The sequence below is a fragment of the Hypanus sabinus genome, chromosome 5, assembly GCF_030144855.1.
Source record: "Hypanus sabinus isolate sHypSab1 chromosome 5, sHypSab1.hap1, whole genome shotgun sequence".
Classification (NCBI taxonomy): domain Eukaryota; kingdom Metazoa; phylum Chordata; class Chondrichthyes; order Myliobatiformes; family Dasyatidae; genus Hypanus; species Hypanus sabinus.
In genome coordinates this window covers 144,431,550-144,448,838 of record NC_082710.1, presented here as the reverse complement: position 1 = coordinate 144,448,838, position 17,289 = coordinate 144,431,550, and the positions used below count along the sequence as shown (strand labels likewise).

The 17,289-nt window shown below is 41.7% G+C and overlaps 1 protein-coding gene across 2 annotated transcripts in view; it reads right to left on the bottom strand.

Annotated features, from left to right (window-relative positions):
- The window catches only part of pcca (propionyl-CoA carboxylase subunit alpha), a 463,897-nt gene extending 459,651 nt beyond the window's left edge, over positions 1–4,246 (bottom strand). For both annotated transcript variants that reach the window (XM_059970514.1, XM_059970515.1), the window contains exon 1: positions 4,161–4,246. In XM_059970514.1, coding sequence (XP_059826497.1) covers positions 4,161–4,217 — 57 coding nt within the window. In that variant the 5' untranslated portion in view covers positions 4,218–4,246. The remainder of the gene's footprint in view (positions 1–4,160) is intronic.
- Positions 4,247–17,289: the final 13,043 nt, after the last annotated feature.

Genomic DNA, 17,289 nt, shown 5'->3' with positions numbered 1-17,289 from the left:
CATGGCTCTGGAAGACCTAAGGCTGTGTGCCAGAGATGCGAGATCTTTGGGCACAGAGCTCAGAAAAAGCGATGCAATGAACTTTTAACATCGTAAACCAGCAAGTTTTTTGCTGTTACGTTTCCCACCTCACTGTGAAACAGACACCTCTTTCTCCCTTATTAGGGGGAGAGAGAGAGCTTGTGGTATGTCAAATACCAGGTGAAACGCTATATCTTTGGGGCAACTGCTGTTGCTTTGCTCACACTTGAATGCTCGGTGGCAGGTGCCAATGCTTTTTTTTTGCCAGTGGGGGGAGGGGGATAGTTGTGTACTGCCGCTTACATGCGGTGGGGGGGGGGGACTTTGAGGTTCTAACATTTGGCTGTCATTCATTCTTTGGGGGCACTCCTGTTTTTGTGGATGGTTGTGAAGAAAAAGCATTTCAGGATGTATATTGTATACATTTCTCTGACATGAAATGTACCTTTGAAACCAGAGTGGAGGGCCGTGTGTTCAGAGGGTGCAAGGCTCAAGGAGTGTGGAGTGCTGAAATTGAGCCGGATAATGTATCATCAACAACTAGAAGATCCTAGGACAGGCAGAGAACCAGCACAGGGTGTCCAGGAAGATGGGGAGGGTTGGAGATAGGAGAAGGAATAATATGTGTGGGCTGGGGATTTCTAGGTGAAGAAGTGGTCTTGGAGACAGGGCAACAGAAGAAGAGCTTGGCATCATGCCAGGTACAGAACTCACTGAGGTACAGACAAAGGGGACAGAACGCTCTTCCTCTGCAGGGACGTGGGGTGCAAGGTCAGTGGGAACACTGAAGACACATGGCAGCAATTAGAGTTGGGATTAAAAGGGGGAGGAAAGTTGGAGGCTTTAGCAGAGTGGAGAGGGTTAGAAAGGTAGGATGGGAGGAAGATAGAAGCTCCAAGGACCTGAAAGAGGTGACAGTGGAGCCTGAAAGACCAAAGGATAGAGAGTGGTAGTGGGACAAGGAAACCAGGGACCCAGTGGCAGCAAGGAAGGTCTTAGCCTGGAGTTGGAGGTGCTGGCAGCTGAGGTCCAGGCTAGAGCTAGAGGTCACGTAATTTGTGGTCTGAAGGCATCTGAGGCTGGAGGAACTTGATGTTCTTTTTTGTAAAGTTTGCGTACAATTTACGTTTACAGTCATAGGATAATAGAAAGTGACCCATCTGGTCTGTGCTGAACCATTTAAACTGCCTACTCCCATCAACCTGCACTAGGATACCACAGCCCTCCAAACCCCTAACATCCATGTACCTATCCAAACTTCTTAAATGTTGAAATTGAGTTCACATGCACCACTTGCACTGGCACACTGGCAGCTCATTCCACACTCTCATGACCCTCTGAGTGAAGAAGATTCGCCTCATGTTCCCCTTAAACTTTCCACCTTTCACCCTTAAGCCATGACCTCTCATTGGCCCACCCTACCTCAGTGGAAAAACCTTGCTTGAAAAACCCTATTGACACCCTCCTTCCATAATTCTGTATACCTCTATCGAAACTCCCCTCAATCTTTTATGTCCCTCAGAATAAAACCCTAATCTATTCAATCTTTCCATATACAATGGCATGCAAAAGTTTGGGCACACCTGGTCAAAATTTCTGTTACTGTGAATAGTTAAAAAGTTCTATTCAAAAAGTTCAAAGGAACATCTAAACAAGCCTGATGCATTTTGGAAACAAGTCCTGTGCACTAATGAAGTTAAAACAGAACTTTTTGGCTGCAATCAGCAAAGGTATGTTTGGAGAAAAAAGGCACAACATGAAAAGAACAGTTCTCCAAATGTTAAGCACGGGGGTGGATCGATCATGCTTTGGGCTTTTGTTGCAGCCAGTGGCATGGGGAACATATACTGGTAGAGGGAAGAATGAATTCAATTAATACCAGCAAATTCTGGAAGCAAACATCACATCGTCTGAAAAAAGCTCAAGATGAAAAGAGAATGGCTTCTACAACAGGATAATGATCCTAAACACACCTCAAAATCCACAACGGACTACCTCAAGAGGCGCGAGCTGAAGGTTTTGCCGTGGCCCTCACAGCCCCTGACATAAACATCATTGAGAATCTGTGGACAGACCTCAAAAGAGCAGTGCATGCAAGACAGCCCAAGAATCTCACAGAACTAGAAGCCTTTTGCAAGGAAGAATGGGCGAAAACCCCCGAAACAAGAACTGAAAGGTTCTTAGCCAGCTACAAAAAGCATTTATAAGCTGTGAAACTTGCCAAAGTACTGCCATGCAAGGTGGCCAAACTTTTGCTTCTGGCCCTTTTCCTTTTTTGTTATTTTGAAAATGTAAAAGATGGAAATAAAAAAGTAATCTTGCTTAAAATATTAAAGAAATGTGTCATCTTTAACTTTATGCCTTTTGGCATCTTTTACTTGCTTAGCTATTCACAGTAACAGAAATTTTGACCAGGGGTGCCCAAACTTTTGCATGCTACTGTAGCTCAGGTCCTCTAGACATGGTAACATCCTGTAAATTGCACTCTTCTTACAGGTGGGTGACCGAAAATGCACAGAATACTCCAACGTAGGCCTCACCAATATAAACAACTTCAACATAACATTCCAGTCTCCTGTACTCAATACTTTGACTCATGAAGGCCAATACACCAAAAGCTTTCTTTACGACCCTATCTACCTGCGAATCCGCTTTCTAAATTCTCAAATCCCTTTGTTCTAGAACACTCCTCAATGCCCTACCATTCACTGTGTAAGACCAACATTGGTTGGTCCTACCAAAATGCCAGACCTCACACTTGTCTGAATTAAATCCCATCTGCCATTTCTCAGCCCATTTTTTCAACCGGCTCAGATCCTACTGCTAGCCATAAGTCTTCCTCACTATCCACTGCACACCCAATCTTGATGTCATCCATAAATTTGCTGATCCAGTTAACCTCAGTAACATCTAGATCATTGATATAAATTACAAACAATTGACCCTGTACAGATCCCTGAAGTGCAGCACTCCATTAGTCACAGGCCTCCAATCAGAGAGGCAACCATCTACTTGTCAAATGCCTTGCTGAAGTCCATGTAGACAACATCTGCAACCTTGCCTTCATCAACTTTCCTGGTAACTTCCACGAGAAACTCTATAAGATTGTTTAGACACGACCTACCACGCACGAAGCCATCTTGACTATCCCTAATCAGTCCATGTCTATCCATGTTCTTTTCTGCTAATTTTCTTTTCAGTGCTGTTTATATGCTATGTACCTGGAAGGCTGCTGCAAATAAGTTTTTCATTGCGCCTGTACATACTTGTATTAATGCACAAGATAAACTTGACGTTGGCTTTAACATCCAATTGAGCATACAGGGTCTGTCACCAACTCATCTCACAGCCAGCCACCTCCATCAGCATAGCGCTCTCTCCATTATGCAACCGCTCCCCCCTTTGCAATGCTACATTCCCTCCTGATAGTTTACTTCTCCCTGTCCACTGCCCCTTCTGTAATACTGCACTTCCGAGTGACCCTCAGTGCGGCACTCCTACTTAACTGCTCCTCCTGCAATGACACGCTCTTGGTAATACTGCATTTCCGCAGCGCAGGAATGCCAGTCCTACACTCGTTCCTCGTCAACTCCCACAGTGCTACACACCTTCCTCACAGTCACAATGCACACTCCACGCATGGCCCAATCCTGTTTAGCCACCCACCCTCAGCCAACTCCGGTGCTGCCCTCACTCCCTCCCCCAACCCCACTGCCACCCTCGCTTCCTCCCCCAAGCCCAGTGCTCCCCTCGCTTCCTCCCCCAAGGCCAGTGACCCCCCCTCACTCTAATGTCCCTAGTGCTTCCCCATCCTCCAAACCTAGTGCATCCTTCCCTCTGTCTGTCTTCAAATCATATTTCCTCACTCCGTCGACCCTAATGTCGTCCTGTTCCCCTGTGGAATTAGGGGCATGGAAGATAGGAAGTTCTACACTGCAACAGTGAGTGGGGAAGGTCACCTAATAACCGGTCATGACCTTTTTCCACCCTAGGCGGCAGGCGCAGCATCCCCTAGCAACGGGCCCAGACGCCGTTCCTGCACGCAAGGACCTAGGCTCCTGATGCAGCTGACGCGGTAACGCAGACGGTAACACCTCCCACTCCCCACATCGTACCCACCGCCTCCCACGACTCCTCACCTTCAACGCAAAGACTGCGCGCCGCAAAACAACCCTGCCTCTGAACGTCGCCATCATTGCCGGCTGACCTTTTACCTTCCGACAGAGTCACGTGGGCACTTAGGCCAATCAGCATCCACCGGCATGCCTCCGCCCCCCCCCCACCCCCCCATGCCCAGCCACGGTGCTGAGCAGTGTCACTTAAGTTGTCAGTGTGGGATAGGCAGATGTCTGCATTCCTCTAACACCCTGCACGTCCTTAGTCAGACGCTCTGAACATCACAGCATTTAAAATACTTAAACTGCCTGGTCAATCTTGTACAGTATTATAGAGGAAGAGCCGAGCCTCATCAGAGGTGCAAAGGGTTAACAACTTCAAATTCCTGGGTGTTAGTATTTTAGTGGACCTGTCCTAAACCCAGCACATAAGTGCAATTGCTGCGCTGCTACTTCCTAAGAGTTTGCGCAGATTCGGCATGACATCTAAAACTTATAACAAACTTCTATAGATGTGCAGTGCAGAGTGTCACAGCCTGGTATGGAAACTCCAATGCCTTTGAACAGAAAATCCTACAAAAAATAGTGGATATGACCCAATCCATCACGGGTAAAGCCCTCCCCACTACTGAGCGCATCTGCATTAAACGCTGTCGTAGGAAAGCAGCATCCATCATCAGAGATCCCCGCCACCCGGGTCAGGTTCTCTTCTCGCTGTTGCGGTCAGGTAGAAAGTACGAGAGCCTCACCAGGTTCAAAAACAGTTACTACTCCTCAACCACCAGACTCTTGAAGAACAGGAGATAACTCAACTTCACTTGCTCCATGATTGAAATGTTCTCACAACCAAGAATCTCACTTTCAATGACTCTTTATCTCATTATCTCATGTTCTAGTTATTTATTGCTATTTATTTCTATTTGAATTTGCACAGTTTGTTGTCTTCTGCACTCTGGTTGAACTTTTATTGATTCTGTTATAGCTGCCAGTCTATAGATCTGCTGAGTGTGCCAGCAGGAAAATGAATCTCAGGGTTGCATATAGTGACATGTCTGTTCTTTGATAATAAAATTTACTTTGAACTTTCAATGGCCTCACTCTGCTCCTATGCTGCTCTGCTGTAGGAACTCAATGGGCCAAGCAGCATCTGTGGGAGGAAGGAATTGTCAATGTTTTGCGTTGTAGAAGGTCATGTGTTTGTACATTTAAAATTAAAATTACAGATAGTGAAAATATCAAAACAGTGAACTGAGGAATTACAAAGTATTTGTGGAGAGAGGAACAGAATATTTGTCAGAACAGAATAATTGTTTTAAAAAGGTGCTTGCTTCTTGCTGTCTCTGAAAGACAGCCACCATTATTAAGGACTCCAGCACCCACGGCATACCCTCTTTTCAAGGTACAGTAGCCTGAAGGTAGACACTCAGCGATTCAGGAACAGCTTCTTCCCCTCTGCCATGCAATCCCTAAATGTACATTGAACCCATGGACACTACCTCACATTTTTAATATATATTACAAGGGATGACTGATATGTTCATGGCGTAAGGTAAAAGGAGTCAATTTTAGAAAACCTAGCACATTTATTTTTCAACATAGTCCCCTCCTACATTTACACACTTAGTCCAGCGGTCGTGGAGCATACGGATCTTGCACCCCCAGAAAGTGTCCACAGATGGGTGATTGGTAAGTTCGTGGCCTAAGGTAGAAGGAGATGAGTTATATAGCTCGCATTACATGCACATGCAGTTCAACTCTTTGAGTGATTGTGCAGAAAGTTTGACGTTAATAACTTATCACCTTCTACCTTAGGCCAAGAACTTATCAATCACCCCTGAAGTGTTATTAACTTCAAACTTCCTGCATAATCACTCAAAGAGTTGAACTGCAGGTGCATGTAACGAGAGCTGAATAACTCATCTCCTTCTACCTTAGGCCACAAACTTATCAATCACCCCTTCTGTGGACACTTCCTGGAGGTCCAAGATCCGTATGCTCCAAGACCGCTGGACTAAGTGTGTAAATGTAGGAGGGGACTATGTTGAAAAATAAATGTGCTAGGTTTTCTAAAATTGACTCCTACCTTAGGTCACGAACATATCAATCTCCCCTCGTATTTCTGTTTTTGCATTGTTTTAACCTATTAAATATACGTATACTGCAATTGATTTACTTATTCATTATTATTATTATTGTTATTATTTTCCTCTTCAATATTATGTATTGCATTGAACTGCTGTTGCTAAGTTAACAAATTTCACGACACATGCTGGTAATAATAAACCTGATTCTGATTCTGAACTGAACTTGGGATAAAAACTGCAGATGGCAATAAGAACATGGCATATGATTAACTGTCAAAAAGATCTTAAGCAAAACTGTACATTGCAGCTTTACCTGAATTCATAAAATTTAAGAATCAGGTTGAGCCAAAACAAAAGCCGTTGACCCTTAAATGTAAACACTGTTTCTCTCTCCATAAATGCTGCCTGACATGCTGAGCACTTCCAGAATTTTTCAGTTCCATTTCAATTATTTGTTCACAGCAAGCTCCAAGTGTTATAACTATTACTTATTCATCTGGTTACCTCTTAATTGAGAACACAGAAGTAGGATTAGCCATGCAATCCCTTGAGAGCCTACTCACCCATTCAATATGATTGTAGCTGATCTGGTAGTTGTTTTAATCAGAATCAGAATCAGGTTTATTATCATGAACATATGTTGTGAAATTGGTTGCGTTGGCAGCAGCAGAACAGTGCAGGACATAAAAATGTTAGTAAAAAAGTTCAAAAGAGGAATAATGAGGTAGTGTTCATGGGTTCATGAACCATTCAGAAATCTTGTGGCAGGGAGGAACAAGCTGTACCTAACATTTTGAGTTTGGTTCTTCACCTCCTCCCCAGTAGCAGTAGCTCTCTTTTCCTGCTCAACCAAACATTGAATCGTAATAAAGTAGAGTACAGAAGTGGATTCTTACAGACTACTTCATCCATGCAGATGGCAATATCTACCTAGACTATTCTCAATTGCCTGCATTTGGTCCATATCTCTCCACACCCTCCCTGTACCTGTACAAATACTCTTTAATCATCATAATCGTATCTGCCTGCACTATCTCCTCTGGCAGCTCATTCCAAATATTCCCATCCTGTGTTTGAAAAGAAGTGTACATACAGTCTCACTTACGACTCTCACTCCCAGTCCTAGAGTTCCCTACCGTTGAGGGGAAAAGACATTACAACCATCTACTCTATCTATGCCCCTCATAATTTAGTAAACCCCCATAAAGTTCTGGATATGTAAGTAAACCTCCATAAAGGACCGGATATATAAACACAGTATCAGGATAGACAAGGACTAATAAGGGATAATCAACATGGCTTTGTGCATGGTAGTTTAAGTCTAACCGATCTTAGGGCTTTTTGAGGAAGTTGCTTGGAAAGTTGATGAATACAAGGCAGTGGATATTGTCTACAAGGTCTTTGACAAGATCCCACATGGGAGGTTGGTCAAGAAGGTACAATTGTTTGGCATTCAAGATGAGGTAGTAAACTGAATCAGACCTTGTCTTCATGGGATAGGCCACAGAGTGGTAATAGAAGGTTGCCTCCCCGACTGGAGACCTGCGACTATTGGTTTGCCATGGGATTGGTGCTGAATCAATTGTTTATTGTCATCTGCATCAATGATCTAGATAATAATGTGGTAAAATGGATCTGAAAATTTGTGGATGACATCAAGATTGTTGGTGCAGTAGGCATTGAGGAAGGCTATCAAAGCTTGCGGCAGGATCTGAACCAGCTGATGGGTTGATGGATGCAGAAAAGAATGAGGTGTTGCACTTTGGAAGGAGAGACTAGGACGAGACTTACACAGTGAATGGTAGGGCACTGAGGATTGTGGTTGAACCAAGAGATCTGGAATACGGATCCATAATCTCTTGAAAGTAGATTCACAGGTAGAAAGGACATAAGGAGAGCTTTTGACACATTGGCCTTCAAAAATCGGACTATTGAGTACAGGAGTTGAGATATTATTTTGAATTGTATATAATTTTTTGATTTGATGAGGCCAAATTTGGAGTGTTGTGTCCAGTTCTAGTCACCTACCCACAGGAAAGATATCAATGGATTGAAAGAGTACTGTGAAAATTTACAAGGACGTTGCTGAGATTTAAGGACCTGAATTACAGTATGGGGAAAGGTTAAGTAGGTTAGTACTTTCTCCCTGGAGTGTAGGAAACTCAGAGAAGATTTGACAGATATACAAAATTATGAGGGGTATTGATACTGTAGTGTAAATGCAAACAGGCTATTTCTGCTGAGGTTGGGTGAGACTAAATCTGGAGGTCATAGGTTAAGAGTGAAAAGAGAAATATTTAAGGGGGACCAGAGGAAAACCTCTCACTCAGAGGGTGATGCAAGTGTGGAATGAGCTGCAGGTGGAATTGGTGGATGTGGGTTTGGCTGCAACTTTTAAGAGAAGTTTGGATAGATATGTGTTGGGAGGGTATGAAGGGCTAAGGTGCCAGTGTGGGTCAATATGACTAGGCAGAATAACAGTAAGCACAGAACCAGGCCTTTTGGCCCATCTAGTCCAGTGCTGTAGTACTCAATGACACTAGGACTCATTAGGATTAGTCATTATTTATTTATTAGTCTCAAGGTGAGCATCAGCGTACCAGCTGAACACATCAGACAACACAGCTATGCCAATCCCATTCTCATCTCAAGGAGTATTAAACAGCAATCCATAGAAAGAACTCGGTCCTATGTGTTCTTCAAAGCCACAATGGACAATGGGGCAAATTACCCAGAAACGTGTTATGTTATCCTTAAGTTTATGACCAGTCAAAGCAAAGTGGTCCATATGATTGTGAGCCTATTCACTTCTTAAAACTATTAATTCCCTCCAGCCAGAGTGCTATTTGCAAGATGCACCATAGCAACCTGACAGCCACTCCCGTCCCTCCGCCCTGAAAGACGTTGACCTCTTTCACCTGGAAGGAGCTCAGCAAACTCTGCAGATGTTGCACCTGCACCTTTGCTGCCATGACACGCACTATCCTGAATTTGAAGTACATTGTTTTCTCTTACTGCTATTGGGTCAAAATCCACCTCCAACTGCATTCAGATTCCGATTTACTAATCACGTGTAGTACATTGAAACGTACAGTGAAATGTGGCATTTGCATAGACAACTACCATACCCAAGGATGTGCTGGCGGCAGCCTGAAAGTATGTCCATGTGTTTAGGCACCAACCTAGCAAGCCCGCCATGCTCAGCAGAACAATACCAAACACAACACAATGAAACATACCATTCAACAAAGCAACAACAGCAAACAAGCCCCGTTCCCCACTCCCAACTATTTGCATCCATACACAATCCTTTAACCCCAGGACGGGCCATCTACTTCAGCTGACTCAAAGATTTACAGACATTCATATAATTCTTTCACTACCTATATGTCAATGACTCATGGATCAATTAACAATGGTCATAAATGGCAATCCTGTTTAAGAGATTAATAAGATTTGGTACATTTATTTAAACTCTGCTATGAAGGGTTCCAAGCCTGGCTATGAAAGAAGGAAGGTTGGTGATGGGGCTTGCAACCCCATCCTGGAAAATCCTGGTACTATAAAAATACTAACAGGAACTCCAAAGACTTCATCCTTGAGAGAGGAAGATTCTTCGAAGATGGGCTACATCCAGGGACAATTTGCAAGACAGGTCCAAGAGAGAGGACTCTAGCAAGCTGCTCTTGGTGGCCTTTGCCCCAGTAGGGGTAATAAGCTGAGAAGAATAATATTTATTTACCAGCCCATGGAAATTATAATAGATCATGTGAAAAAAATATAATGAAATATCTTCTAATTGAAATTTTTGGAGTTCAGAATGTTCAGGGTAAATTTATTGTCAAAGTACATACAGTATATGCCACTGCATGCAACCCAGAGATTCATTTTCTTGTGGGCATACTCAATACATCAAATAGCCATAACGGCACCAAAAGGGTGGAAAACCAGTATGTGAAAGACAATAAACTATGCAAATACAAAAAGAGAAAATAAAAATAAATAAACAATAAATATCATAACATCTCAAAAGCATTTTGTATTTCCTTACACAACCTTTCCTATTATCATTTCATCTCCTTTGGTTTCCACACCCTCTGCACGTGCTCAGAAGAAGTATGGATTAGTCGGGTAATTGGTCACATGGGTGTAATTGGGTGGTACAGGATCATTGGAACTCCACCGTGGACAGTCCCAAAGCTGGCTGCAAAAGGAGGAGGATCGGACATGAGGCGACTAATCACATCCGGTAAAAACCTAGACATACAGGAACACCAACAGAAACCCCAAAGACCTCATCCCTTGGAAAGGAAGGACTTTACCAAGAAGACATTCTGAAATTGTGTGGTGAAGGTCATAAGTCTATGGAAGCCAAAAGGCCAATGAACTCTTTAAGATAGACTGGGCTAAGAACACCTGGTAATGCTACCTTGGGGCTGACATCAAGAAGATGGGATGCACCTGGGTTCTGGTGAGCTGTAGTCAATGGCCTTTGCCCTAGCAGGGGTGATGGGCTTAACTAACTAATTACAGGTTGACTGGGTTGCCATGCTGCATTTTCCCCCAGTTGCAGTGGCAGGTCATCAACAAACCTTAACTCTGTTTCTCTCTCCATGTATGCTGATTGTCCTGTTTAGTATTTTCTGTGTTTTCTGAGTTGCTTCCAAAGATACCACAATGTAATCAATACAACACCTTTCTACTGAATTGAAATGGTAAAGCATCCAAACTTCGCAAACCAATAGTGGTGATGTGATTGACTTCAGGCATGAGCCACAATATCTTTTAAAATGTTGCCTGAAATCCCAAAATAAATACATGCTTGTAATCCATGCCAAAAGTCCACATCTGTTTATACAAACATGAATACAAAACACACCTGCTCAGGAGCATAAACTCCTGCACTGCACATCAAACTGTCACACAGAAAATTTTCCTTTAACCGGATGACACAATTCTAAATTGTCTTTAACAGGACTAACAATAATTAATTGAACTGTTACCTTAAGAAAGAAACTAATCACCTAAAGAGTGTGTTGTACAGAAGGAGGCCACTGTGCCTAAGGTGTTGCACTTATTCTCTTCTTAAGCCTCTTCCATCTCAACTCATCTAACCTTCTCAGTCTCTATTGTGGCCAAGTCTTCCCCCTTAATATGTTCATGACACACTCTCATATCCTCTGTCCTGAAGAAGGGTCTCGGCCCGAAATGTCGACTCTACTTTTTCCCATAGATGCTGCCTGACCTGCTGAGATCCTCCAGCATTTTGTGTGTGTTGCGTGGCGAGTTCCAAGTTCATCACAATCAATTACCCTTAAGCAACAATACCAGTCACGCTACCGAGGAGGTAGAAATGCTGCAGCTGAACCAAACAATAAAGGGAACCTTCGATTCCTATATGTCTCCATTGAGATTAGAATCTTTGGTAATACTTACACCTGAAAAACTAGTACTTTGTAACCGTAAAATATTAATATTTTTAAAGGCTCGCACTTAGATTCCGACGCCAACACCACGGGGGGAAAGGGAGTTTAAAAATATTGGGATAGAGGTAGAAAGTTAGGAGGAGCTCTCATGCCAGCAAACCGCTCTAGGTTTAGTTTTAACCCCCATCAGTGCTGTTTCCCTTCTCTCGTGGTATTGGGGTCCAGTTTCCCGGACTCTTCCAGATATGCGTGGCTGGCTATTCAGTTTTGGTTTATGTGAAATACAATGCTGTTTCACGCTTTACCAAAAAGCGGTCGGAAGATTAAAATGTGGCTTTTTGATAGATCAGTTGAATATAGCACTCGATTAACATTGCACAGAAGTATTGGATTGCAACTTCCAGATTAAATCATACAGATTTGGTATGAGTAATTCCTCTCGCACTATAAGCTACACAAATATTAGTTTTTATTATGAAAGCTGATTCTATTGCTGAACAAATTTAGTTTCAACCTCTGCTTATTCTCTAAAGTTAAAAATGTCTATAAAATTCTCAGAAAATAAACTGGCGGCTAAATATAGAATTGCAATATTATATTTGTTCTCCAATAACGCTGAAATGTGGTGAGAGCAGCAATGTGCGTTTGGTTAATGTGGGACATGTCTAATTAGGTTTTGGTGTAAAAAATATTATTTGCAAGAAGCACATCAGGAGAGTTGGCTTTACCACTTAAAGGCAGACTATGTATTATAAAAGCATAGATCATGTTTTTATAGACTAGAATTGACACAGCAAGGAAAATAAAGCAGATGTATATAAATGAATTCATATCAATCAATATTTTCTGTAACGCTCGTGTAACATCGAATACGTCTTTTATCATCTATTTTGTAAGGATGCACTCTCGTGAATCCTGGTCGTAGACAAGAAGATGAAAAAAACAATCTACAATGGAATTAAACTCACTGGTTAAAGTCGACACTGTGAGTTTGCCTCGTTACTGAAAGCAAAGCAAAGGCGTCATGCCCACACCTTTCCCGTCTATTTTCGGACCGGAGTTTTTCCAACAGCACTCTCCAAAATACAATGAATGCTCGGCCAGAGAACGTCCGAAACACTACTGGAAATAATAGTCACCCATAGCAGCTGAGCAGGGGTTGCGGCTGAAAGTCTGTCATCTGCAATCGCAGAGTTCGGCCGCTTAAATCCCTGTGGACACTTTGCCGCAAAAAAGGAACTCTCAAACAACAAAAAAAATAGAAAGTGCAAATTATCACACAGATAATTGAAATGGAGACTTCCGTTCCGCAAGGCAACTTCGGCTACATTTAGAAAACGTCCTCAGTTTAGTTTAATTAGATGTCTTTTTAGACATATTCCAAAATGGCATAAAAACGTGTCAAAATCAGATTCAGATTTGTTATTACTGACTTATATGACATGTTTTTTTGCGGCAGCAGTACAGTGCAAAACATAAAATTACTATAAATTATTTAAAAAATGCAACAAAAGGAATGATGAAGTAGTGCTCATGAGTTTACGGACTGTTGCGAAATCCGACCAAATTCGTTGATCTGTATTTTTTCACAGAACTCCAATTATCCAAGATTAAAGTTTGGCGTGTGATGATAGAGCCCGCTACGTTCATTTGCAATACGTCTTTCTCTGAAGGGATGTTTGATTCTTGTAGAAGATAACCAAGGATAAATGCATTTTAATAAATAAATTTATAATAAACGCCATTTATTTTCCGCCTGTTTTTAAGACTGACCATTGACCGCCCAGCACCCCCCACCCCATTCTGAAACAGGATCAAGTTTAGATTAGGCTTGACCGTGGTCTTGCGGTGGTAAAACGATAAGAAAAGGAAAGATTCGAATAATAGCTTTTATTTTTAAAGGCAGGACCAAAGAGTGAAAGCACTTTTGAAACTCCCGCTGAGTCAGCGCGTTAAACTCACTGCCCTAGTTGGTTACTGTACAGTTGATTTCAAATCGAACAAAATATGAAATCGCTACTCAAACACTCAAATATTCCAGTTGCCGTATCCTACATAATATCAAGTAGGAGCAGTTACTGTTCTTTCAATGTGCCACTTATATCTCGCGTAGTTAAAAATATTTCCCTTTGCACTATGTTCAGGAAATCAAAATAGCAACAATCAGGTATTACGCAGAAAATTAATTTAATCTTCATTTTATTTTGCACATTAATGTTTCATGTTGAAATTTGAACCGCAGCGCGGCTATCAGCGATAAACATCAGCGGAGCACCCGGGAGTGGGATTTAAAACTCTATCGCCAGTATGTTAAGGATTGGAATTTTTGTCGGCGTAGTTAAGCATCCAGGTTGTGTTTCAAATTTTATCTGAATTCATGTAGTAGTCGCAAATCGCGAAATGAAACTGTCCAAATGTGATAGGGAAGTAATTTTTCCAAACTGCGGCTTGAATTCGGGTTTTCTCTTTTTCTTTGTTGTTTCGGCGAGGAGAGGCCGTGAGAGACTCCATCCCGAAATACAGCCGAAAAACATTATTCCCATACGCCGGTACACCGGTGTGCTTGGAGCTAGTGACTCAAAGTCAAGTTATTTCGGAAGCACAAGCGACCTTCCAGCTCCAATCTTCGCAACTTGAGGTGATCGGTGAAACCTGCAGTCGAGTGCCAATTGAATAATTGTAGCTACATATGTTTAAGAATAAGATTCAATTTGCTGGTTATTCACAAAATATATGGTTTTGCACTTGATAGCCACTCACGGGGATACGGGCTGCGAGTATAATCGCCGTGAAAGTGTATACAGTTGCCAAAGCTATAGAAACTGTGAATGCCAAGAGTTCCATTCGGTAAGCTAAGTTGCTTATTTCAGCACACCGCGCCCTGACCTACGCCAAAGTCAAAACAAAAAGCAAATCAATCTATCTACCTGTTGCACGGCCTATGTCTTGTTTTGGTCATAGCAATATGTTTATCCGTCCCGATAGAGAAATCTATTAAAAAGCACTACTTTAAATTCCTGGAGAGATGGAACAAGGATTCTCAGAAAAGTCGCATGATAGTGTTTTGTGCTGCTGACACGTTGAATCGGGCGATGAGTGTTCAACAACCTGCGAAGTTTAAAAACACTTAGAGCTTCTACAGAAATAGAAGAGATCAGAGCCATTCTCTATAGCTTACAGTATGTGGATAATTAAAGTTGCTCTGACATTAAAAAAATAAGCAGAAGCGCTATTTAACTCCAATAACATATTTTTGCATTAATTTTCTATTCTTGTATCGATATCATAACAGCTTGTGTCAGGAGTGAGCAAATAGCTGGACACGGTGAGGGGCAGGCCTTTGACCCCTACTGTAGTTGTCAAATCATCAGTATCATTACTATCTTCTCCAATCAACATTTTTCTGCCCCTTTTTCATCTTCATAATCATCTTTAAATTTCTTTTCCACAGCTCCGGTGCCAGCGGGAATATTTTTTTTTCCCTTTTCAAAATCGAGCAATGTTCTTAAGTCACCTTATCGTCTCAAAGTAATACCTTTTTTCTCCAGACGAACCTTAGTCACATTTTAATTAACGAGTGGCGATTGCATAATAGAGTAGTCAAAGAGATTAATTTATCTTCCAAGGCAAATAATTTGTACGCTAACGAACACAAGCTTGTGATCATTTTAATTGGTGGAACTTCAGTAACCAAATTACTCCCACTCTCACACTTTGATCGACACAAGTACATAGTAAGGCATTAATGTAAAACAGAATGAACCATCGCTAATCCTGTAATAAATGCAGTCATTAGCTTATTATTAATTTTACTCATGGGTAAATGGGTGAAAATGGAAATATGAATAAAGGATATAATTTCAATATTTGCTTTAAAACGCTAGAGTAGTTTAAATGTTAAAAATTATAATCGCCGTCACTCCAGTAAGACACTTTATTGATTAATATATAGACATGGCTGATCTTTCAATAGTGGCCGGTTATATTTGCAAATTTCTTTATAATTATATATATAATGTGCATGCAAATATCATATATATTACGTACAATATTTATGTACATTATACATAATATGCACATCAAATATTATATGTGTATGTGTGTGTAGTTACATATAGTTTGCCTATATAGATTAGCGAAGTCTGATTGGCATGAGCACGACTGCTTTGCACAGGTAACGATATCGGTCGTAGTTGGCAATCCAGGCGATTCCAGATTACTGCCCGCGTTTTCCCTCCTTTCCCAACCTCTTATGCAACACAACCGCAGATTTATGATGCCAAATTATGCTTTCATAAGTGAACAGTGGCGCTCGTACTGCTAGGTATTATCTCATTTGACGAATATAAAAAGCTCGTATTGGAAACAAACTTAATCGATAGTCAGAAAATAAAGCCGCGCATTGTGTTCACCAGCACTTGCAAAACACAGCAATGTTAAAGGTATTATCTCAAAGATATGGATTTGTTAAGCGTGCATAGAACTTCAGTCTTTCAAATACCGGTTTTGCATCTATGCTTCGAGCTGATTCATTGTAGAATGCAAATATATCTAACCACATGGACATTTTAACCCACCTCATCAATTGTGGCCCTTAATGTAATGTTAACCTAGTATTGTTAATCATTAATAGCAGGGTCAATTGAATTATTTCTTAAAATTGCCTTATAACTTTGAAACGTACCATAAAATCTGCCGATTTGAGGGCTACAATTGAATGTTTATTAGGGTGGCTTTATAATTTATGAGCTGCCATTTCGATTGACAGGAACTCGCCATATCCCTCTGTAATTATCAATACAGCAGTCACTCTGCCCTCAGGTGGGTCTCTATCTGTAATTTATAGACCATTTAATGATCTCTTTATAAGATTATATCGTAACGCTGTTTCAGTGTTATAATCACTCTGGTGACAGTGGACTGTTAGAACCACACATTGCATTTTCAAACCCATTGATTCGCGGAAAACCCGATTTAAAATTCCAAAACCTTTCTGACTAACTTCTGCCTATTTAAACAATAACATTTAATTCCCCGATAAACACGTCCCGTTTTAAATGGCTTTCAGGTAATTGAAAACTATATGAATGCCCGCATTATTTTGAGTTGTGAAGCTGACAGTCGCTTTCAGGATTTCTTTCAAGTCTCAATTTGTCCTTGTGATGGTTTCCAATATGTTCCCCCCACCCCGCCCCCAATAACTAACGCGGTAGGAATGTTTAACAAAAATAGAATTAGATAGTAAAGCAAACCGAACAAAATATGCATTACCCAGCAAATTGATTTTGGCATAATCCCTTGATATTTATTTTGGTGGTGCGGGGCTGTGGGGGGGGGGGGGGGACGATGGAGGCTGACGTGAGAAATATTTAGTTTGCAATTTTGCTCCCTAACCAGCGCTGTTCGCTTGCTAACGGAAACGCTACCAACGCAAATTGTGCAGTGAGACGGAACGACTGTTTAAACGTGTGACATGCGACTCCAACTGTAAACAATGAACAAGAATAGCCCCGAGTGAGGTAAAGTCAAGTTCAAGTGCCTCCGATCGAAACCTCGCCTGCCTGAGCTTGTGGTCCACTTCACTCGAGCGAGTCCTCCTCGCTTGAAGTTCCAAATCTACCGGGTCAGGTCTCGGTGCTCTCG